The sequence below is a fragment of the Diaphorina citri genome, unplaced genomic scaffold (genome assembly GCF_000475195.1).
Source record: "Diaphorina citri unplaced genomic scaffold, Diaci psyllid genome assembly version 1.1 scaffold2609, whole genome shotgun sequence".
NCBI classification, from domain to species: Eukaryota; Metazoa; Arthropoda; class Insecta; order Hemiptera; family Psyllidae; genus Diaphorina; species Diaphorina citri.
The window spans coordinates 1,794-27,500 of record NW_007380027.1 but is presented as its reverse complement, the minus strand read 5'-3'; the positions used below and the strand labels follow the sequence as shown (position 1 = coordinate 27,500).

At 41.7% G+C, this 25,707-nt stretch overlaps 1 protein-coding gene across 1 annotated transcript in view; it reads left to right on the top strand.

Moving 5' to 3' along the window:
- The window catches only part of LOC103519210, a gene marked incomplete at its 5' end in the record, with an annotated part of 25,200 nt that extends 3,862 nt beyond the window's left edge, over positions 1-21,338 (top strand). The window contains 19 exon segments of the mRNA XM_026830788.1: positions 5,160-5,288; positions 5,386-5,504; positions 5,540-5,621; positions 5,728-5,846; positions 7,007-7,181; positions 7,299-7,398; positions 8,594-8,800; positions 8,839-8,894; positions 9,870-9,997; positions 10,722-10,835; positions 11,533-11,683; positions 13,074-13,233; positions 13,236-13,392; positions 15,901-16,082; positions 16,411-16,569; positions 17,693-17,852; positions 18,721-18,898; positions 20,328-20,487; positions 20,942-21,338. Coding sequence (XP_026686589.1) covers positions 5,160-5,288; positions 5,386-5,504; positions 5,540-5,621; positions 5,728-5,846; positions 7,007-7,181; positions 7,299-7,398; positions 8,594-8,800; positions 8,839-8,894; positions 9,870-9,997; positions 10,722-10,835; positions 11,533-11,683; positions 13,074-13,233; positions 13,236-13,392; positions 15,901-16,082; positions 16,411-16,569; positions 17,693-17,852; positions 18,721-18,898; positions 20,328-20,487; positions 20,942-21,136 — 2,731 coding nt within the window.
- Positions 21,339-25,707: the final 4,369 nt, after the last annotated feature.

Genomic DNA, 25,707 nt, shown 5'->3' with positions numbered 1-25,707 from the left:
CCTAAAAGCGTGTGCCTTAAATTGCACTACGTTGTGAACCTGATGACGGCCAACGGGTAGAGGTTCAAATCTACCGGCTCATATCTGTTGGCAAATTCAACGGATCTGAGTAAGTGACTATTTCTTGGTCCAGTAAAATCTGAACTGTAATGGAGCAGTTGCAAATGGGTAAAAATTATAAATAAATGGTAGATTCCTATCTAAAAAGTTGGGAAAAATCCAAATCTGAGGTCAAAACTCCGAAAAATAACTGTAAAAAGTCGAAAATTCAATTTTCATTTTCCGTTCTAATGAAAAAGTTCAAAGATGTGTGACGACAGACTTTACGCAGTTGTTTTTTTCGTCCGAATCCAAATTTTTAGTAAGTAGGTAAAGTAGATATTATTTTATTAGATAGATACGTTTACCAAGAAGTACTTTTTAACGCTCCAGCAGTAGGCTACTATTATTATTGTGGTCAAATTCTCAAATTATATTGAGGATAAAATGCCATGCCTCGGCTGGGATTGAACCCACGCCCTCCTGTTTACCAGGCGAGCGCCTTGACCACTACACCACCGACGCAGGCGGTGTAGTGGTCAGCCCCCGAATACAACTTAGCTGTGACTCACATGGTTTTAGTTTTGGCGGGGTTCTTTACAGCTGGTTGTCCTTCCTAACGCTGACTCTCTCTATTTACCCGGGCTTGGGACCGGCATCACGAATACACTGGCTTGTGCACCCCTTTGGCTGGGTTCGCATAATCTTTCGTACAAATTATTAGTCAATACTAAGGATTCTGGCCAGCCTAGTTAGCTTGCCCAAATATTATAGGGACTGGTCTTTGCGTCAGGGCAGTGAAAATAAAAGATCTTTTTTGCCAGCCTAGTTAGCTTAGTTGGTAGGATAAAATCCGCCCGGGCGGATTTTATCCTACCAACTAAGCTGATGGGATAATGTTCGTTCTCGGAACGGCTGGCTTTTTCCTATCCTGTCTTCCTTCTCTCTTCGATTTCGGGACGATAAGACCATAGCAGTTACAGTTCCCTCTGTCAAACCTCTTAAAAAAAAAAGGATTCTGGCTGGGGGACTTTAAACAGGGAGCATAACAGCCTGAAATTTCCCTTGCTAAAGAAATAGCAACGGTTGAGTGCGAAGGGCATCAACTCGTAAAATTTGCAGCCAAAACCAAATGTCAGCCCAAAGCAATCACCCTAGTTAGGGGGTGATTGAGATTCTGACGAAAAAACGCCGACCCCGTCTGTACACGGGAAAAGGCGAAGAAAAAGAAGAAGACCCAGGGTGACAAAAAATCTATGACATATTTTTTTGTACCCTGTCTTCCTTCTCTCTTCGATTTCGGGACGATAAGACCATAGCAGTTACAGTTCCCTCTGTCAAACCTCTTTAAAAAAAAAAAAAGAAGAAGCTGCATTTACAAAACTGGTAAATTGTTTGAAACTTTGGGTCCGGTCCATACCATCAATTTTATGTTTCTTTCGACATAGAATTCTCCCTAGACTCTTGGTTCAAACTTAACTTTTTCTCATTACTTGGGGAGTATTTTAAGATAGGAAATTTTCGACCAAAAATTGGCCGCCGTGGGCGGCTCAGGCTCGGGACTTGGAAAAATTTTCTTTTTTTTTTCTTTTCAAATACGTATTTCGTAAATGTAATAGAAAGTCTTGTGATGTTCACACCAGATTTTTAATTTTATTAATTCCTGTAATATTATAATATTATTTTTTAGTACCTGTAGCTCTAGGTACCTATCTACCTCTTGTCCACTATGTCTGCTTATAATATCTTATGCATTATTAGTTATTATTCAAACGTTTATTTTGTTATTATTTGAAATACGTTTACTCATCAAAATAACTGTGAAAGCTGTTTGTACGTTTTTGTTTACTTTTGAAATTAAAATCAACTACCTTAGGTCGGTTGTAATGTAATATTTTTGTTTATTATTAGTTATTATTCAAACGTTTATTTTGTTATTATTTGAAATACGTTTACTCATCAAAATAACTGTGAAAGCTGTTTGTACGTTTTGTTTACTTTTGAAATTAAAATCAACTACCTTAGGTCGGTTGTAATGTAATATTTTCGTTTATCGTCATTTGGCATTCATTTTTATTATGTACATATTAGTATGTACCTACTTAACCCTGTAAATAGTTATACTATTTACATAAATACAATTAGTATAAGTATGTACATAGATAATTTCTATATTTTTGTCAATGGCATTCATTTTTATTATGTACATATTAGTATGTACCTACTTAACCCTGTAAATAGTTATACTATTTACATAAATACAATTAGTATAGGTATGTACATAGGTAATTTCTATATTTTTGTCAGTCTCCAGTCCAGGGTACCCGGGTTTGTATCCCGCCCATGCCTCCTGTTCCTATCTTATCACTAGCAGCTCTCAAATCACCAGCGTACACATTAAGTTCCTATCCATGTCGTTTCCTGTAAAGTAAGTATGACAAAAAGTAGTGAGATCCCCCGAAAAAACAAGTTTTGTTAAAAATTGATGCCAAGTTCATTAAAAAAAGCAAACTAACCAACTACCTCATCACTAGCAGCTCTCAAATCACCAGCGTACACATTAAGTTCCTATCCATGTCGTTTCCTGTAAAGTAAGTATGACAAAAAGTAGTGAGATCCCCCGAAAAAACACGTTTTGTTAAAAATTGATGCCAAGTTAATTAAAAAAGCAAACTAACCAACTACCTCATCACTAGCAGCTCTCAAATCACCAGCGTACACATTAAGTTCCTATCCATGTCGTTTCCAGTCAAGTAAGTGACAAAAAGTGATGATATCCCCCCCCCCCCGAAAAAACACGTTTTTTTTTTTTCTTCAATTAGTAGGGTGTTTGTGGCGAACGTAACTAAAGATAGGTAGAAACTATCAGGTCACGTCACGTGAACTCATAGGGAGTCAGAAAGATGTTGTTCGAAGTTTTACCATAATATTGTAGGTGATTTCGTTATTTTCGTCCAGAACAGCCACACTCTACTATCGCGTCACGTGACTTGACCTAGAAAAGAATTTTTCGCAAATTTTTGGTGTTGGTATTTTGGGCCTATTGGACCTTTGGGTATTCAGTTACGACCCTTTTTTCTAAGGGAGTTCTAGTCTAGAGTTCACTAACCATTTTAAAATGCATATTTTACATATTTCTGGACATGTCCCGAAATATGTATGATATTGTACTTGACCATTATCTCAAACTAAACAAAAATGCATATTTTATTTTATTCTAATTATCAAGCGTACCTTATTTTATTCTAATGTTTTCTTTTCTTCTCTCTAATTCTATTCTAACTATGATTATATCCTATTCTATTTCCAGTCATTGCGGCACAGACTACGTCACAATACACGAAGGTAGCTCCCCCTCCTCGCCCCTCCTGGACACCATATGCTCCAATCAGAAACAAGACTTTGTGTACACGTCGCCAAAAATTTTGATCGTGTTCAGGTGAGTAAAATTGAGGAGCTGGGTGCAAAAAGGGCTACAAATGAAAATCATCAAACTGAGATATTTAACTAGTTTTCAAATTTTCATCTAAATCCTTGAAAAGTAGGTATGTTTACAAAAAACGCTGTAACTCATCGAAAAAAAAGTTATCACTGCAGTTCAAACGCTGGAAGATAGAGCGCACCACGTTCTATTCAAAAAAACCGTTTCACACAAAAAGGGCAAAAAAATCCATATTTCCGTTTTTGCACCCAGCTCCTCAATTGTCGTTTCTAATCTACGGCAGAGTGAAAGTTCCAATTTCCAAAGGTGTGCCTAAACATAGTCGACCGGCCGTCCATAGATTGAATCTATGTCGAGGCAGTGTGGACGGTTCGTCGCTCGATGGCCACTCGTCTATGTGTGGACACACCTTAATGTTGAGTGTATTAGATGTCTAAAATTGACCATCAATATTATTGAATGAATTTTGAGTTTAATAGAATCAGAGCGGGTTCAATTCCTGCCCGGGGCGGATTTTATCCTGATGGGATAATGTTCGTTCTTGGAACGGCTGGCTTTCTCCTATCCTGTCTTCCTTCTCCCTTCGATTTCGGGACGATAAGACCTTAGCAGTTATAAGCTCCCTCTATCAAACATCTTTTTCAAGTTTCAGTTTGTATGAACGCCGTGTTACTGTTTTTCATCTAAATCCTTGAAAAGTATGTTTACAAAAAACGCTGTAACTCATCGAAAAAAAGGTTATCACTGCAGTTCAAACGCTGGAAGATAGAGCGCACCACGTTCTATTAAAAAAAACCGTTTTACACAAAAAGGGCAAAAAATCCATATTTCGCCGTGTTACTTTGTGTGTATGCAATGTGCTATACATTTATGAGATTTTTCTTTTGTTACTTTCCTTATTTCACCATAACTTTCAATGTGCTATCTCCGCCGTGCCGCTGGCGCTGCTCTGGTTTTCAACTTTTTTTCAAAATTTCAATTTACTTCCTTCTTTCACAAACCTGGAATAGGGCAAGTGTACCATTTATTCGCCCACCTAAAAAACGTCCCATTTATTGGCCCTTTCCTTATTTCACCATAACTTTCAATGTGCTATCTCCGCCGTGCCGCTGGCGCTGCTCTGGTTTTCAACTTTTTTTCAAAATTTCAAATTGACTTTCTTCTTTCACAAAACTGGAATATTACCCCAAGCTCAATATATATTATGCTTCTCAGATGAGATTTCCGGCATTTTTTAAATCGATTTATCTCGGGATCTAGAAGTCGTAGAAGAAAAAGATAAATTCCGTTGGTCCTCATTTTTACTGCTCTATGAATTTGAAACATCACCCAAGTAAGCGCAACTGATCTAGGGTAAGTGTACCATTTATTCGCCCACCTAAAAAACGTACCATTTATTGGCCCACCTGTACCATAGGCCACATAAGTCTGAACTCGACGAACTTTTTCAAGATCCAATTTCATCAAAAGAATGGGCTTAAAGACTACTATCGAACCAGTGCTATTCAAAAATTGTAGTAATAAAAACAAAAATTAGAAAAATAAAAGTGGGCAGGTGGGCCAATAAATGGTACGTTTTTTAAGTGGGCGAATAAATGGTACATTTACCCTATTACCTATAGAAGTATCCAAAAACATATAACGGTATATGTTCTACCTGTTCTATTCTATTTTTCAGATGTCTAGGTGGCCAGGTCGCTCTGAGCGACTCGTTCAATTCCAGTATGAACATATGCGGCACTAACGAGCGGTTCACACCACCCGTCGTTCTGTTCGTGGATCGAGGATCGGCCAGGCTAACATTTCAGTAAGTGCCGCCTTGAAGGTGTCTCAAAGTTGCCCAACTCAACCTAACTTTAATAATTTTCTTTACCACTCAATGTTTAACCCTTTCTCATCCACAGGATTCAAGAGTCCACGGAGCGCTCTCAGTTCCTCGCCTACTTCAGCTTCACACCACTCAACAGTTCTCACCCAGGCGTGGGATGTCAGCCCCGAGGCGGTCAACGGGTTAATAACACAGGTAGGTACAGCACAGGTTAAATTTTCCCTGTTTAGATTATATATGCGGCACTAACGAGCGGTTCACACCACCCGTCGTTCTGTTCGTGGATCGAGGATCGGCCAGGCTAACATTTCAGTAAGTGCCGCGTCGCACGCGCGACCAGTGTCTCAAAGTTGCCCAACTCAACCTAACTTTAATAATTTTCTTTACCACTCAATGTTTAACCCTTTTTCATTCGCAGGATTCAAGAGTCCACGGAGCGCTCTCAGTTCCTCGCCTACTTCAGCTTCACACCACTCAACAGTTCTCACCCAGGCGTGGGATGTCAGCCCCGTGGCGGTCAACGGGTTAATAACACAGGTAGGTAGAGCACAGGTTAAATTTTCCCTGTTTAGATTATATTTCGCCACAATCCTCTCTGACATTTAGGTACATGTTAAGCTGTGTCTCTGCCATTTTTATGTCGATTTCGTAGCAATGAAACAACTGTTACATTTAGACTCATGTGGTGATCTTCTTCTTCCTAGCCTTTTTCTAGATGCAATAGGGTCGGCGCCACGTCCAAACTTAAATAGGGTCGGCGCGATGTTCAAACTTAAATAGGGCCGGCGCGACGTTCAAACTTAAATAGGGTCGGGGCACCGTTCAAACTTAAATAGGGTCGGCGCCACGTCCAAACTTAAATAGGGTCGGCGCGACGTTCAAACTTAAATAGGGTCGGCGCGACGTTCAAACCTAAATAGGGCCGGCGCGACGTTCAAACTTAAATAGGGTCGGCGCGACGTTCAACCTAAATAGGGTCGACGCGACGTTCAAACTTAAATAGGGTCGGCATGACGTTCAAACTTAAATAGGGTCGGCGCGACGTTCAAACTTAAATAGTGTCGGCGCGACGTTCAAACTTAAATAGGGTCGGTGTACTGACTAGAGGTCGGTGTACTAACTAAAACCATGTCAGTCACAGCTAAGTTGTATTCGATTGTGTGAAATAAAAGTCAGTCAAACATGGCTGAACCAATAAGATTGTGAAATTTCGCTGTTTCCGCCCAAAGCGGAATCTCATTGGTTCATCCGTGTTTGACTGACTTTTATTTCACACGATCGAATACAACTTAGCTGTGACTGACATGGTTTTAGTTTTGGCGGGGTTCTTTACAGCTGTTTGCCTTCCTAGCGCCAATTCTCTCTTTTTACCCGGGCTTGGGACCGGCATCACTAATACACTGGCTTGTGCACCCCTTTGGCTGGGTTTGCATAATCTTTCGTATAAATAGTAATAAGGATTAGTAATTCCCTCGCTAAAGAAATAACAAAGGTTGAGTGTGGAGGGCATCCACTCGTAAAATTTGCAGCCAAAACCAAATGTCAGCCCAAAGCAATCACCATCGTTAGGGGCTGATTGAGAGGCTGACGAAAAAACTCCGACCCCGTCTGTACACGGGAAAAGGCGAAGAAAAAGAAGAACACACAGGGTGACAAAAAAACCTATGACATATTTTTTTTTATTATTATTATTTCAGCTTGTGACTGGGTGTATCACGACTTCTCCTGCAGCAAGGATGACTCCTGCTTGCTCTCCAGTCCAGGGTACCCGGGTTTGTATCCCGCCCATGCCTCCTGTTCCTATCTTATCACTAGCAGCTCTCAAATCACCAGCGTACATATTAAGTTCCTATCCATGTCGTTTCCCGTCAAGTAAGTGACAAAAAATAGTGAGATCCCCCCGAAAAACATGTTATGTAATAATTAAATGACGAGATTATTTCAAATAAAACTAACAAACTAAAAACAAACAATCAAACAAAGAAACAGACAAACAAACAAACAAACAGCTCTCCCTCCTCATCCATGTCAGCGGATTCATCTCCAACATCACATCCATCTTCACCTCCAGCTATCTCCTCCACTACAGGTAATACATCTCCACCTAAGGTCCATCGACCTTTTTTTAAAACAATAGATTCGTAACTGGAGTTTGGTTCTTTTGACCAAAGTATTTTACCAGAGAGAACACAAGTGTTTATTATGGAACTCATCTAGGTATTAAAAGGAAAATTTTGGTAGATCAAAAAAGGGACTCGGTCAGTTCTGAAACCCCAAAGGATCAACGTGCCTTGATCTTATAAAGTCATGGGCCAAATTTCATCAAAATCGGACCAGGCAATCGCGAGTTATAGCGGAACAAAATAATATTCAAAGATACATCCAAACCAAATGCAAATCCAAACTTCGCTTCGTTCGGTCAGTAAGACCTTGTTTAGACTGCGGGAGTAAAGGGACTTTTTAGTCTTATTCTCAATTTCATCAAAATCGGACCAGGCAATCGCGAGTTATAGCGGAACAAATATTCAAAGATACTCCTTTATGTATGTGCAGTCCACTTGTCAAGGATTTTTACCTTGCCCTTGGGATCACTTTTCCTTTATGTGCACTCCACTTGTCAAGGCTCTAGGTTTACCTTGCCCTTGAGATCACTTTTCCTTTATGTGCAGTCCACTTGTCAAGGATCCAGGTTCACCTTGCCCTTGGGATCACTTTTCCTTTATGTGCACTCCACTTGTCAAGGATCTAGGTTTACCTTGCCCTTGGGATTATTTTTCCTTTTTCAGAAAACTTGTTGAAAAGGAAACTCCGCGTTACTAAAATTCGCGCGACTATCCAATGTGAGTGATAGGCCCTTTTAATACGATGCACGATAGGATCTTTTAACCCTTGTGGCTCGCAGCGGGCCGCACAATTTGACCAGGCGGGCCGCATGCGGCCCGCGGGCCGCCAGTTTGACATGCCTGATCTAGGTTTACCTTGCCCTTGGGATCACTTTTCCTTTTCCGGAAAACCTGTTGAAAAGGAAACTTCGTGTTACTAAAATTCGCGCGACTATCCATCTATCCAATGTGAGTGATAGGCCCTTTTAATACGATGCACGATAGGCTCTTTTAACACGATGCACGATAGGCCCTGTTAACACGATGCGCGGCGCGGTAGTCGCGATTACTTGCGGTGGGTAACAGTCAAGATTAGACAGTGAGACAGGCCTAATAAAAACGAAACGCGTCCTAGGCTCTTCAAAAGTGCCAACCTAAAGCGGCTCTTGATTTCGCTTTCAGATCACCTCCCTGGGCAAACTCTCCTCGGCGGGCGGCATGTGTCACACCGCCTGTGGTGACACGGGCTGTTTCTGTGTCACCTCTAAAGGAGGGGATAGAGGAGAAGGAGGAGCCGATGGAGGGGAAGAGGCTCTGAAGGGATTGGATCATTTGAAGCTAGTCAACGATGGTGGGGAGGTGGTGGCGTGCTTATGCGGGGAATTCCAGGTAAGAAAAGAAACTATTCTTCTAGCTTCCGTTGCGAGGCTCTGAAGGGATTGGATCATTTGAAGCTAGTCAACGATGGTGGGGAGGTGGTGGCGTGCTTATGCGGGGAATTCCAGGTAAGAATAGAAACTATTCTTCTAGCAACCTCCGTTGTCGAGACGGTATCACACTAACACTCGTATTTATGAACAAGAATGATCGTTCTTAGATCAGTCTCAAGTCAAAGTTGACCAATCAAATGCCTTGAGACTATGCTTAGCACGAACTTAAGAGCCAGCATTTTGTTCATAAATATTGGTGTAAGATGGCACACCGAAGTTTTTTTTCGGCTCTTTGTTTGGAGTTCAGAGTGCACTCAGCCTCATGGGGACAATTGAGTATAAGATGGCACACCGAAGTTTTTTTTCGGCTCTTTGTTTGGAGTTCAGAGTGCACTCAGCCTCATGGGGACAATTGAGTAGCAAACCTACCTCGGTGGTGTAGTGGTCAAGGCGCTCGCCTTGTAAACAGGAGGGCGTGGGTTCAATCCCAGCCGAGGTATGGAATTTTATCCTCAATATAATTTGAGAATTTGACCACAATAATAGTAGTAGCCTACTGCTGGAGTAAAGGGACTTATCAGTCCTATGCGAGCAGTAAAAATAAGCACTATTATTATCATATAGGTAGGTACCTACGTAGGTAGTGTTTACATAAAGCGGAACTTTGAGCAGGGATGTTTGGTATGTGGAGATCATACTATTCATATTATTCTTCTCGATCGAAATAAATGTGCCAGCCTACTTAGCTTAGTTGGTAGTGCGTCTGCCTTGTAAGCGCTAGGCCGCGGGTTCGATTCCCGCCCGGGGCGGATTTTATCCTGATGGGATAATGTTCGTTCTCGGACCGGCTGGCGTTCTCCTATCCTGTCTTCCTTCTCTCTTCGATTTCGGGACGATAATACCTTAGCAGTTACAGTTCCCTCTGTCAGACCTCTTAAAAAAAAAAGATTCAACCTGAAGCTGGAGCTGGAAATCATGGATAAATTTGATACGACTTTACCTACCATTCTTTCTTTTCATTTTTCCAGATCCGGAGCCTCTATTCCCCCATACGACTACAACGGTTTCGTCGCTTCCATCCGGTTCACCGGAATAACCACCCCGTCAGAACCGGTTTTATCTACGGCTAAAACCAACTTGCTGACCGGCAAATCCAGTAAGTTGACCATGTTTACGAGTTTAGCTTTCTGGATTAAATTTGATCTAATCAAAAGCAAGATTTTGTGTACACTTTGCCGAAGATTTGAATTTTATTGTTAATTGTACACGCATTGTAAATGTTGTTTTTCAATGTCTCTTGGGGTCAGCAGATTTCACGATTGATATTTTTCACTTTTATAGTATTGGGGTTCAACAAGGTAGAAGGTATATTCTATTCTATTCTATTCTACGTTGAAAGGGGGTCTTGTCTGTCGAAATTCCCGCGTGCGGAGTCTAGTACGTAGGGCTATTGCATCCTTTTAGGGATGCATGTGCCTTAAGGTTCATTTCCGTTTTTATTTCAGAAGATTCTCTCAAGTCACTCCCTACATGAGACCTTGTTTAGACTGCGGGAGTAAAGGGACTTTTCAGTCTCATTCTGGTAGTATAAGCAGGGTATATTCTATTCTATTCTATTCTATTCTACGTTGAAAGGGGGTCTTGTCTGTCGAAATTCCTGCGTGCGGAGACTAGTACGTAGGACTATTGCATCCCTAAAAGCATGCGCCCTAAGGTTCATTTCCGTTTTTATTTCAGAAGATTCTCTCAAATCACTCCCATCTATTCTACGTTGAAAGGGGGTCTTGTCTGTCGAAATTCCTGCGTGCGGAGACTAGTACGTAGGACTATTGCATCCCTAAAAGCATGTGCCTTAAGGTTCATTTCCGTTTTTATTTCAGAAGATTCTCTCAAATCACTCCCGTCACCTCCAGTCTCTCCCTCCTCATCCATGTCAGCGGATTCATCTCCAACATCACATCCATCTTCACCTCCAGCTATCTCCTCCACTACAGGTAATACAACTCCACCTAAGGTCCATCGACCTTTTTTTTTAAACAATAGATTCATAACTGGAGTTTGGTTCTTTTGACCAAAGTATTTTACAGAGAGAACACAAGTGTTTATCATGGGACTCATCTAGGTATTAAAAGGAAAATTTTGGTAGATCAAAAAAGGGACTCGGTCAGTTCTGAAACCCCAAATTTCAAGGATCAACGTGCCTTGATCTTATAAAGTCATGGGCCAAATTTCATCAAAATCGGACCAGGCAATCGCGAGTTATAGCGGAACAAATATTCAAAGATACATCCAAACCAAATGCAAAACTGTCGAGCTAAAACGCAGACCTTCGCTTCGTTCGGTCAGTAAGACCTTGTTTAGACTGTGGGAGTAAAGGGACTTTTTAGTCTTATTCTGTCAAAGATACATCCAAACCAAATGCAAAACTGTCGAGTTAAAACGCAGACCTTCGCTTCGTTCGGTCAGTAAGACCTTGTTTAGACTGTGGGAGTAAAGGGTCTTTTTAGTCTTGTTCTTGCATCAAAGATACATCCAAACCAAATGCAAAACTGTCGAGTTAAAACGCAGACCTTCGCTTCGTTCGGTCAGTAAGACCTTGTTTAGACTGCGGGAGTAAAGGGACTTTTTAGTCTTATTCTTGCAGTATAAACAGGGTTTATTCTATTCTAATCTCGAACCCTCATTCCCCAGGCTGTGAGATGTTCTTCTTCGCCAACGCGTCAAGGTCAGGCCATTTCGACTCAAGGTCATTTCAAGGACGTTGGAGTATCAACTGCACTCTGGTGTTCATTGGATTAGACACTGATGTGGTGCATATCTCCCTGTTTAACTACGTGCTCAAGTAAGTCTCAAGGTCAAGTTATTAAGACTCGATGTCAAGTTATTAAGACTCAAGGTCAAGGTCAAGTTACTAAGACTCAAGGTCAAGTTACTAAGACTCAAGGTCATTTCAAGGACGTTGGAGTATCAACTGCACTCTGGTGTTCATTGGATTAGACACGGATGTGGTGCATATCTCCCTGTTCAACTATGTGCTCAAGTAAGTAATTGAAGGACGTGGGTTCGACTATCATTATTTTAAAATCAATACATCGCGCATTAATAAATCCATAATTTTGAATCAGGATGGAATGGGACAGTTTTGAGTAGCCCATGTCACCCTGAGTACTCTTCTTAACAACCACAAAAAAAATCATCAAAACTACTACTCAAGGTCAAGTTACTAAGACTCAAGGTCAAGTTACTAAGACTCAAGGTCAAGTTACTAAGACTCAAGGTCAAGTTACTACTACTCAAGGTCAAGTTATTAAGACTCAAGGTCAAGTTACTAAGACTCAAGGTCAAGTTTCTAAGACTCAAGGCCAAGTTACTAAGACTCAAGGTCAAGTTACTATGATTCAAGGTCAAGTTACTAAGACTCAAGGTAAAGTTACTAAGACTCAAGGTCAAGTTACTAAGACTCAAGGTCAAGTTACTAAGACTCAAGGTCAAGTTACTAAGACTCAAGGTCAAGTTACTTTGACTCAAGGTCAAGTTACTAATACTCAGGGTCAAGTTACTCAGACTCGAGGTCAAGTTACTTTGACTCAAGGTCAAGTTACTAAGACTCAAGGTCAAGTTACTAAGACTCAAGGTCATTTCAAGGACGTTGGAGTATCAACTGCACTCTGGTCTTCATTGGATTAGACACGGATGTGGTGCATATCTCCCTGTTCAACTATGTGCTCAAGTAAGGAATTGAAGGACGTGGGTTCGACTCTCATTATTTTAAAATCAATACATCGCGCATTAATAAATCCATAATTTTGAATCTGGATGGAATGGGACAGTTTTGAGTATGTCACCCTGAGTACTCTTCTTAACAACCACAAAAAAAATCATCAATATCGGTCGAACTGTTTTCTCGTGAAAAGAGGACAACCAAAGGTCTATCAGCGTAACAGACAGACAAGAAGATCCCGTTTTCGATTGCAGATATTTCTACGGGTTCCTTTCTGGTGTTCCCGTGTTGACCCAGCACCTAAATGGGAAGCAGTGTGTCTCTTGTCGCCCATCTGATGAGGGACATACCACGGGATGGGCATGCTACGACACAGACTACAAGCATCTAATGTAGCAGTTGTTTCATTGCTACGAAATGAAAACGGCGGTCAAACACATAACCAAAAAAAAAAAATCTAAAGTGATTTTTGAACCGTGGATGCATAAAGCCTTTCTACCTCTTTCCGCAGGGCTCCATCGTGTCACACGTTCATCGAGTTCTACGACTCCGCAAAGCCGATCCGCAAAATCTGCTCCCCGGTCCAGAAGAACATCAACGACCGACTGGGTGGTTCCACACAAACGCCTCTCTTCACCTCGTCACATCCACGGATGAAAATCTCGCTCATCCGCAGAAGAACATCAACGACCGACTGGGTGGTTCCACACAAACGCCTCTCTTCACCTCGTCGCATCCACGGATGAAGATCTCGCTCATCCGGGCGGTACATCTGGTGAAGGAAAACCAGGACGAGGAATTTCTGGACGGGGCGTACTCGTTTCATGATCGTAAGTACCTTTGTGGTGTGGACTTGGCTTTAATTAGCCCATGAGAGCCGAGGCCTGCATTAAAAGTCACACCAAACTCTTCTCTGCCAGCCTAGTTAGCTTGGTTGGTAGCCCGTCTGCCTTGTAAGCGCTAGGCCGCGAGTTCCATTCCTTGGTTGGTAGTGCGTCTGCCTTGTAAGCGCTAGGCCGCGGGTTCGATTCCCGCCCGGGGCGGATTTTATCCTGATGGGATAATGTTCGTTATCGGAGAGGCTGGCTTTCTCCTATCCTGTCTTCCTTCTCTCTTCGATTATCGGGACGATAAGACCGTAGCAGTTACAGTTCCCTCTATCAAACCTCTTCAGAAATAAATAAATAAAAACTGCATTTCTGAAGAGGTTTAACAGAGGGAACTGTGAATGTTAAGAGAAGAAAGACAGGGTAGGAGAAAGCTAGCCTTTCAGAGAACGCGCTACCAACCAAGCCAACTACGCTGACAAAATACCTTTGTTCTGTGGACTTGCCTTTTTACTTTCCTTATCCTATAGGAATGAAAGTAATGTAATCGGTTCAAATTTTCGATGGTCACAGTTTTTAGTGTCAAAACACGTTTTGAGGTCCCTAACAATATCTCGGGAACGGTATAAGCTAGAGACTTGAAATTTTGTATGTAGTTCACAAATATAACAAGGATGCAACACAAAACGTTTGGTTGAGATGGTTGCTGCGCTTGGCGGTATTTTGACCGCTTTTGGACAGATTTCGACCGTTTTTTGGCGATTTTCAGCTATAGCGACAAAACGGTTAGAGATATTGTAAAAGTTAGGGTAAAAGGAACACTCAAATAAGCATCATTCAATAGGATAAGGAAAGTCGTGTGATGTTCACACCAGATATTTTTTGTTTCACGACCATAATTAGTTAAATACCTTGGTGGTGTGGTGAAGCACTTGCTGGTAACTGGTAGGTATTCCGGAGGACGTGAGTTAGGGAATAGGCAAGTAACTTGTCAGTGTCATCGAATGGAGGCTAAAACCCCCCGTCACCAAAATCCTGAATTTTTCTTACAGAGCGCATCTCCGGGTCCTTACAGCCGGATACGCTATGCAATGTAAAATACTGAGAAGAACATCAACGACCGACTGGGTGGTTCCACACAAACGCCTCTCTTCACCTCGTCGCATCCACGGATGAAGATCTCGCTCATCCGCGCGGTACATCTGGTGAAGGAAAATCAGGACGAGGAATTTCTGGACGGGGCGTACTCGTTTCATGATCGTAAGTACCTTTGTGGTGTGGACTTGGCTTTGATTAGCCCATGAGAGCCGAGGCCTGCATTGAAGTCACACCAAACTCTTCTCTGCCAGCCTAGTTAGCTTGGTTGGTAGCCCGTCTGCCTTGTAAGCGCTAGGCCGCGAGTTCCATTCCCGCCCGGGGCGGATTTTATCCTGAACGGATAAGGTTCTTTTTCGGAAAGGCTGGCTTTCATCTTATCCTGTCTTCCTTCTCTCTTCGATTTCGGGACGATAATACCTTAGCAGTGGCTTTCTCCTATCCTGTCTTCCTTCTCTCTTCGATTTCGGGACGATAAGACCTTAGCAGTTACAGTTCCCTCTGTCCAACCTCTTCAGAAATAAATAAATAAAAACTGCATTTCTGAAGAGGTTTAACAGAGGGAACTGTGAATGCTGAGAGAAGAAAGACAGGGTAGGAGAAAGCTAGCCTTTCAGAGAACGCGCTACCAACCAAGCCAACTACGCTGACAAAATACCTTTGTTCTGTGGACTTGCCTTTTTTGTTTCACGACCATAATTAGTTAAATACCTTGGTGGTATAGTGAAGCACTTGCTGGTAACTGGTAGGTATTCCGGAGGACGTGAGTTAGGAAATAGGCAAGTAACCTGTTAGTGTCATCGAATGGAGGCTAAAACCCCCGGTCACCAAAATCCTGAAATTTTCTTACAGAGCGCATCTCCGGGTCCTTACAGCCGGATACGCTATGCAATGTAAAATACTAATGGTGGCGTAGTGAAGCGCTTGCTGGTAACTGGTATTCCGGAGGACGTGGGTTAGGGAATAGGCAAGTCCCTTGTCAGTGTCATCGAGTGGAGGCTAAAACCCCCGGTCACCAAAATCCTGAAATTTTCTTACAGAGCGCATCTCCGGGTCCTTACAGCCGGACACGCTATGCAATGTAAAATACTACGGACTATCCAGTCCACAATCCGGAACACGGACATAATCTTATCCACGGATCCGGATAAGCATCATCTGTTTTGGAATATATGTAAATCCGGACGAACTAAAACACAATATGTATCTGGTAATCTAACTAAAACATAACTAAATCCGGGTTTCGGACTATCCAGTCCACCATCCGGAACACGGACATAATCTTATCCACGGATCCGGATAAGCATCATCTGTTTTGGAATATAAATCCGGACGAACTAAAACACAATATGTATCTGGTAATCTAACTAAAACATAATATATATTATATCCGGGTTTCTATCGTTCTTCTTATAGAGCGCATCTCCGGAACCTTACAGCCGGATACGTTATGCAATGTGAAATACTACGGACTATCGAGTCCGGCGTCCGGCACTCTGACGGATCCGGATAAACATCATCTGTTTTGGAACATAGATCATCGTTTGGTCTGCTCAAGCCGGTTCATTTCGAGAACTAATCAGAGTGTCGTGCTCAGTGTAAGTATAACGAATTATAGTGTAAGTATAACGAATTGTAATAGAACTATAACGAAATATAGTACAAATATAACGAATTGTAGAATAATTATAACAAATTATGATGTGAATATAACGAATTATAGTGTAAAAATAACGAATTGTAGTGTAGGTATAACGAATTGTAATAGAAATATAACGAATTATAGTACAAATATAACGAATTATAGAGGGATACACAGTGTAAGTATGTATAGCATCCTCTGTTTTGGAACATAGATCATTGTTTGGTCTGCTCGAGCCGGTTGCTATCGTTCTTCTTATAGAGCGCATCTCCGGAACCTTACAGCCGGATACGTTATGCAATGTGAAATACTACGGACTATCGAGTCCGGCATCCGGCACTCTGACGGATCCGGATAGACATCATCTGTTTTGGAACATAGATCATCGTTTAGTCTGCTCAAGCCGGTTCATTTCGAGAACTAATCAGAGTGTCGTGCTCAGTGTAAGTATAACGAATTATACCTAGTGTAAGTATAACGAATTATAGTGTAGGTATAACGAATTGTAATAGAACTATAACGAATTATAGTACAAATATAACGAAAATTAGAGGGATACGCAGTGTAAGTATGTATAGCATACTCTGTTTTGGAACATAGATCATTGTTTGGTCTGCTCGAGCCGGTTCATATCGAGAACCAATCAGAGCGTCGTGCTCAGGGCAAGTATAACGAATTATAGTATAAATATAACGAATTACAGTGTGAATAAAACAAATTGTAGAATAATTATAACAAATTATGATGTGAATATAACGAATTATAGTGTAAATATAACGAATTGTAGTGTGAATATAACGAATTATAGTACAAATACAACGAACCAGAGTATAAGTAGGTATAACAAATCAGAGTGTCGTGCTCAGTGTAAGCATAACGAAATTGACCAATGAGAGAGTAGTACTCAGAAACTTGGTCTAAGTATAACCAATCACAGAACTCCGTTAAGGTCAACCTCCCTGGCCGAATAGCTATCATATTGGCCACACATGGTTGACGGCCGTCGGTCGACGAGGTGAATCTATGTTGTCGAGGCAGTGTGGACGGTTTGAGTTCGACATCGATCGACCATCAATCGAGTCGATCCGCGGCGTCGACTATGTGTGGGCACAGCTTGACAGACGAAGGTTTAGACCTTTTTACCCCGGGGCAATTGAGCGCGGCTCTAGCAGCTAGGAGTCGAGTGGATGGAAACGCATCACATGCCTTCAGGCACACTCCACTTGTCAAGAATCCAGGTTTACCTTGCCCTTGGGATCACTTTTCCTTTATGTGCACTCCACTTGTCAAGGATCTAGGTTTACCTTGCCCTTGGGATCACTTTTCCTTTATGTACACTCCACTTGTCAAGGATCTAGGTTTACCTTGCCCTTGGGATCACTTTTCCTTTATGTGCACTCCACTTGTCAAGGATCTAGGTTTACCTTGCCCTTGGGATCACTTTTCCTTTATGTACACTCCACTTGTCAAGGATCCGGATTATTGAGATATTGGGAAAATCCTACAATGCTGCAGTGAGCACCAAAGTTGTGACATAATAACACAAAGAAACTGCATTTATTTCAGTCGGAGTGGCTACCGGTTAGTGTCAGGTCCTGGTCACCTATCAGCCTAGTCTACTCCGTGGCGCATTATACGCATACGGGCAAGGGGTTCACGTATGCGGCGACGTATGCGTTTGTGGATGATAATCTGTGTGGACACCATACGCTTGAGCAGCATTCAGGTGCGTGACACTACATTTTGTATTTTATTTCATTGTCATTCTCTACTACCACTATTAATTTACATTTACTTTTTTCTAGTTAAGCAAGGTCTTTTTGCTGAAATATTAGTTGTGTGTATTATTCTTCAACCCATCAAATATACGAGACCTTGTTTAGACTGCTGGGGTAAAGGGACTTTTCAGTCCTATTCGGGCAGGATAAACAAGGTATATTCTATTCTATTCTACATGACAAAACGCAACGTGACTGTACGAGACACTGTTTAACTCTGCGTAATTTTTGCATAAAATTACGATATGTATCTAACTCCTCCGTGGAGGGGGTCCAACAGTCCTACAATCCTACATACTGGACTCCACACACGGGAATTTCGTCAGAAAAGACCCCCATTTCAATGTAAGGTAAAACTCCTCTGTGGCCGAGTGGGTATCACACTAGGCTTGCACTCCGGAGGTCCTGGGTTCGATGTTTTTTTTCGGCTCCGTGCTTGGAGTTCAGGGTGCACTCCGCCTCGTGAGGACAGTTGAGTAGCTACATTAATCGAGTAGCGATCAGTGGCGGCATTACAACTACCAGTGTGAAATGGTGATACGAGGTGATGAGAAGAAGACACTTTAGTAATACTCTGATACCCACAAAATTTGTGAAAAATCTCTCTGTTTTTTGTTCCGTTGACTGGCCACTTTAACGTTTGGTGACGAAAACTCGTTTCTTCGCATGTTTTCGCCAAATAACGTTTAAAGAGGTCAGTTAACAGGACGCTAACCTCGGTTGCAAAAACTCTCTATTATCTTTTAACTGACGAAAGCTCTCTTTCGCTCCCCACAGCTCTATTCTATTCTAAATTAACCCATTTGCTCCCCGCAGGTCTCATCCAGTCATCCCAATCCGTTCAACGTTCTTCCCTCTACAACACCGATCTGAACTACTACTACAACCTCCATTGCACCTGGCTGCTGACAGCTTCCATACCTCGGTCTATCTATATTGAATTCTATAGCGAACAGAATAAGCCTTGCGCTTCCTGGAACGTCAGCGTGCATCGGTAATGATGAAGGATACACTACGGGCATGCTACGACACAGAGCACACGAGTCTCTTATAGAAGCGGCGGTGAAACACGAGGGAGTGAACTCGTTGTGAACCCTTCCACGAGGCGGAGTGAATTCTGGACACTGTGGTAGAAAAACGTCAACGGAACGCCCCAGCCAACTATGTCAAGATCACTAGGATTGAAGAAAGCTAATCTTGTTTATGCTGAGGCTTTTTTGTCTTAAACATAGACAAAGATTGAGACATTTTACCAAAGATTGTTCAGATTAAGTAGGCACACAGATTACCTATGTATTGTTTACCTGAGTACTAATCACCTACACATTTTTTGTATGTACACTGTACATTTATATAGGTACCTATATGTAAAGTTGTATATTGTTTAACCTACCTCGGTGGTGTAGTGGTCAAGGCGCTCGCCTTGTAAACAGGAGGGCGTGGGTTCAATCCCAGCCGAGGTATGGAATTTTATCCTCAATATAATTTGAGAATTTGACCACAATAATAGTAGTAGCCTGCTGCTGGAGTAAAGGGACTTTACAGTCCTATGCGAGCAGTATAAATAAGCACTATTATTATTACTTTAATTCAACACCCTAAATCAGAAGAAATAAACCAATATGTAGAAGAGTTCTTCCAACCTAAGTAGGTGGCCTCCTTGGCCTAGTGGGTATCACACTACTCTTGCACACAGGAGATCCCGGGTTTGATTTCCGGTGGGGTCGAAGTTTTTTCGGCTCCGTGCATGGAGGCCGGGGTGCATTCCGCCTCGTGAGGACATTATCTGCTTTAATCTGCGCCCCGGGCGATGGACGAACGTAATGAGTTTGTTTGATAAGCCAGCCTAGATAACTTCGAAGGCATGCCATAGGTTGGGCCATGTAAGCGCTAGGTCGCGGGTTTAGTTTCCGTCCGGGGCAAACTTTACCCAAACAACGTTCGTTCTCCGAAAGGCTGCCTTCCTCCTATTCTGTCCTCTTTTCTCTTTCAGGACGATAAGTCCTCTTTACTCTTTCAGGACGATAAGTCCTCTTTACTCTTTCAGGACGATAAGACCTCTTTTTTCCGCCTCGTGAGGACATTATCTGCTTTAATCTGCGCCCCGGGCGATGGACGAACGTAATGAGTTTGTTTGATAAGCCAGCCTAGATAACTTCGAAGGCATGCCATAGGTTGGGCCATGTAAGCGCTAGGTCGCGGGTTTAGTTTCCGTCCGGGGCAAACTTTACCCAAACAACGTTCGTTCTCCGAAAGGCTGCCTTCCTCCTATTCTTGATAGAGAAAACTGCTATCTGTGTGGGAGACCAGTTTTTTGACGTTGGACAGAGAGTAGTTACCGAGCTTTCATGTACTGTGTGGAATTACTTGTTCTAAGCTTACAGTCTAAATAAATCACTACTTATACTTATTTCTGATTACAGGTACGACGCCAGCGCTGCGGACCGGTGCGGAAGTACATTACACATTTTCTGTCCCCGAGATAAGGTGAAACTATTCAGCACGAATGAGACCGTGGCCATTGTTAAGTTAACAGCACATACTACACTTCTGCCCCAGTATAGCGTCAAATATTATTCCAAGGTAAGTATTTCATTCCAAGGCTAAATAAATATATCATGCCAAGGCAAGTATTTCATTCCAAGGTACACACATGTATCAATAAGGTGAAGTTATTCAGTACTAATGAGACGGTGGCTATTGTTAAACTGACAGCACATACTACACTTCTGCCCCAGTATAGCGTCAAATATTATTCCAAGGTAAGTATTTCATTCCAAGGTACACATATGTATCAATAAGGTGAAGTTATTCAGTACTAATGAGACGGTGGCTATTGTTAAACTGACAGCACATACTACACTTCTGCCCCAGTATAGCGTCAAATATTATTCCAAGGTAAGTATTTCATTCCCAGGCTAAATAAATATATCATTCCAAGGTAAACATATGTATCAATAAGGTGAAGTTATTCAGTACCAATAAATGGAAACTTGAAGGAAAAACCCATTTCAATAAACAACTTTGCCTTTCACAGGTCAAAGTGGAAGAAGAATCCAGTGACGTCATATCCCGTGTTGCCACATCTCTCATGACTTCATCGGTGCAAGATGATCAGGATGTACCAAGCAGTGTACTAGCCTCGCGCAATCTGGCAACACTGCCTGGGTTGAATGTGTTCCTGTTGAGTAGTGTCGGAGTTGTAGTGATAGGTTTGGTCACTTTGAGATAAATAGTAGTGGCGGAGTGTACTTGAAAAATAGGGGAACCATCGCTTCCCTTCCTTGGCTCGATCCCACTTAAGTAGCTCAGTTTCAAAAGGGGACAAGTCGAGTTTTCGGTGCCAAAACTGGACATCTCTGAACTTTGACTTTAATAAATCTAAATCATGATTTATCTGTGGTGAAGCTGGAAGCTTCCTCACAACTTTGTGGGTATCACAGTATGACAAGTCTTTCATTTACTTAAAAAAAAAAAAAAAAAAAAAAAAAAAGATAGTGTTCCACCGCCGTTTTTATTTTCGTAGCAATGGAACAACTGCTACATTAGACGCTTGATGTGGCCTGTGGCGTGGCATGCCCATCCCGTAGTTTGCCTTTCGTCAGATGGGCGAGAAGGGGCACAATACTTCCCATTTAGGTGCTGGGTCAACACGAGAACACCAGAAAGTAACCCGTTGAAATATTTGCAATCGAAAAACGAGTACAAATTTTTGTCGATGGTGGGATTCGAACCCGGGACCTTCTGCATGGCAAGCAAGCGCGTTACCACTGGACCAACCGTGGTATCACAGTATTACAAGTCTTTCATTTACTCAATCATCATATTTATCATCGCTCGTTTCTTTGACTTGTAATGCCGCCCGTCACTGGTCACTACTCGATTAACGCTACTCAATTGTCCTCACGAGGCTGAGTGCACCTCGAACTCCAAGCACAGAGCCGAAAAAACTTCGACCCCGTCGGGAATCGAACCCGGGACCTCCAGCAGTGTGATACCCACTCGGCCACGGAGGTTGTCTCTTCAATGTAATTCTTCATTACTGTTATTTTTACCTATGTATGCATAATTATAATCTGATCTCATGATTGTAACAATCAGTTTCTTAATTTTAAATTTTGTAACGTAGATGTGTAGAACAATGTAAACAATAAACATTTGTATACAGGGTGTTTATAAAGTCTTTTCCAGTGATGGATTTCTCGAGAACCGGTTATCAAAAAACGCCGGGACACCTGTTTCGTCAATTTTTTGGGGGATCAATTTTGTTTTGCCGTAATATTGTGGCCTTGGTCTCCCTTGTGACCACAACAGGCCACAGTTTTAAAGTTTTAGAGATATCCCTCCACTCAAAGATCTTGAAAAACGTATCATTTAGATGCTTTTCTAGAAGTATATTCTTTAGGTATTCTTTGTGTAATGGTATGTAGTATGTTCCTACTTAGACACATGTACCTACTTGTCTTTACAAAGTAAGTACTTAGCTACACGAGGAGACCGAGGCCGCAATTTCATAGAAAAAAATAACATCTCATCTCCTGAGAAATGGAGCTCATTCCTAAAGGGAATTCAGCTAAAAATTGATCCTCTAAAATTTAAGAAATGGGTTTCTTGACGCTTTTTGATATTCTAATCGGTTCTCGAGAAACTCACCTCTTTGAACGACTTTATAAACATCCTGTATACTGTATACGTATTATATTGAAATCTAGTCAGCATAAGTGTAAGTGTTGTCTATATACTAGTTTTATATTTTGTTCACTAGGTAGCCGAAAAACCATGAAACTCTGTTTCGTGTTCGTATAAGCTGGGCGGCTCTTCCAACTTTTGACGTTCGCGCGTCTCCCGGCACTCTTGACAGTTTTCATCCACCAGCCTTGTTAGGTTGGAAGATATCACGTCTGCCTTGTAAGCGCTAGGTCATGGGTTAGAGTCCCGCCCCGGGCGGATTTTATCCTAAACAGATAAGATTCGTTCTCGGAACGGCTGGCTTTCTCCTATCCTGTTCTTCTCTTCTCGATTTCGGGCCGATAAGACCTTAGCAGTTACAGCTCCCTCTATCAAACCTTTTGAAACCCCGAACAGTCGATCACTTGGCTCCACGAAAAATGCAGCAAACTAGGCACCATTGTGTGTGTAAAACCTCTTGATGAAAAAATCTGGTGTGGACATCACACGACTTTCCTTATCCTATTGAATGATGCTTATTTGAGTGTTCTTTTACCCTAACTTTTACAATATCTCTAACCGTTTTGTCGCTATAACTGAAAACCGCCAAAAAACGGTCGAAATCTGTCCAAAAGCGGTCAAAATACCGCCAAGCGCAGCAACCATCTCAACAAAACCTTTTGTGTTGCATCCTTATCACATTTGTGAACTACATACCAAATTTCAAGTCTCTAGCTCATGCCGTCCCCGAGATATTGTTAAATTACACCGAAAACCGCCAAAAAACGGTAAAATGCCGCCAACCGTTGCACCGATCTTAACCAAAAGTTTCGTGTCGCATCCTTGTCACATTTGACAGCTACATACCAAATTTCAACTCTCTAGCTCTTACCGTTCTCGAGATATTTTGTTTACAGACAGACACACAGACACACACACGGACCAATGGCTCAAACTTTGTATTTAGGCTCTAGGGACCTCAAAACGCATTTTGGCACTAAAAACTGACCATCGAAATTTTGACCCGATTACATTACTTTCCTTCCTATAGGATAAGGAAAGTAAAAAAGTCCTTTTTTGCCCTATACAACTAATGGTAGAAAAGGAACGATCTAAAGTTCCGGTTGGGGCGTTTTCGAGATATTTTGTTTACAGACAGACAGACAGACACACAGACAGACACACCCACGGACCAATGGCTGAAACTTTGGATTTAGGCTCTAGGGACCTCAAAACGTGTTTTGGCACTAAAAACTGACCATCGAAATTTTGACCCGATTACATTACTTTCCTTCCTATAGGATAAGGAAAGTAAAAAATAGGTTTCTCTCCCTGAAATGCTTCAACATGCTTATGGGCATGTCGTAAAAATTGAAGTAGGTTTATGTAAATTATAGATATTAGGTTTGTCTGGCCTTAAATATCAGTATATTTTGTATTTTTCTAGCTTCTACCCTACTATTTGTATGCCACACATGTAAACAAGCAAAGTTACGGTTTTCCATCGAAGGCCTTGACCCAGTGAACTAAAACACACATGACAACCTTATGTAGGTCACACTCGACACACAAGGGCCTTTTTTGACGTGAAACGAAGATGAAAGGCCTTATAAAATTTAGGTTACTTTTTGTTTTTTTAAAGGTTTGATAGAGGGAATTGTAACTGCCAAGGTCTTATCGTCCCGAAAGTGAAGAGAGAAGGAAGACAGGATAGGAGAAAGCCAGCCCTTCCGAGAACGAACCTTATCCGTTCAGGATAAAATCTGTCCAGGGCACAGGACTTTCGTCAGAAAAGACCCCTACTTGAAATGTCCGCGCACAGGACTTTCGTCAGAAAAGACCCCTACTTGAAATGTAATGTAATGTAATGTAGGTCCAGCCAGCCTAGTTAGCTTAGTTGGTAGTACATATGTATCAATAAGGTGAAGTTATTCAGTACTAATGAGACGGTGGCTATTGTTAAACTGACAGCACATACTACACTTCTGCCCCAGTATAGCGTCAAATATTATTCCAAGGTAAGTATTTCAATTCCAAGGCTAAATAAATATATCATGCCAAGGCCTTTCTCCTATCCTGTCTTCCTTCTCTCTTCGATTTCGGGACGATAAGACCATAGCAGTTACAGTTCCCTCTGTCAAACTCTTAAAAATAAAAAAAAAATGTAGGTCCTGGCATTTAGGTTACTTCAAGTCTGTCCAGAGAGTAAGGAGGAATAGGTACATTTTGTTACATAGGAATCTGCCTATCTGCTGAATTTTGAACGATATAGCACAGGTCATAGGAACGCTGACAATTTTTGGAGGACAGTTGACACCAAAATAGAAAGCGGGTTAGGTACCTTGTTCAATGCAGTTTTTTTCCTTTTCTTTTCTTTGGGGGGGGGGACAAAATACCTACATGAAATCGTAATACACATATGATAGATGAATATTTTACATTGACAGGGTGTATCGATAAAATTGTTAGGTAAATTGTTAAACAATATAAGCAGTGTCCACACGGCCGGCGACTATGTGTGGACACGGCTTTTGATCAATATGTACGTATACCAATGTACCTAATTACAAAGATAATTCATAAAACGGGGTTGCTGGTTCGATTCCCTCCCGGGGCGAGAATTCTATCCTAAACAGATAAGGTTCGTTCTCGGAACGGCTGGAACTTTCTCCTATCATGTCTTCTTCCTTCTCTCTTCGCGGGACGATAACACCTCCGTTGTTACAGTTCCCTCTTGATTCGTACGTGTTTTGGCACTAAAAACTGACCATCGAAATTTTGACCCGATTACATTACTTTCCTTCCTATAGGATAAGGAAAGTAAAAAATAGGTTTCTCTCCCTGAAATGCTTCAACATGCTTATGGGCATGTCGTAAAAATTGAAGTAGGTTTATGTAAATTATAGATATTAGGTTTGTCTGGCCTTAAATATCAGTATATTTTGTATTTTTCTAGCTTCTACCCTACTATTTGTATGCCACACATGTAAACAAGCAAAGTTACGGTTTTCCATCGAAGGCCTTGACCCAGTGAACTAAAACACACATGACAACCTTATGTAGGTCACACTCGACACACAAGGGCCTTTTTTGACGTGAAACGAAGATGAAAGGCCTTATAAAATTTAGGTTACT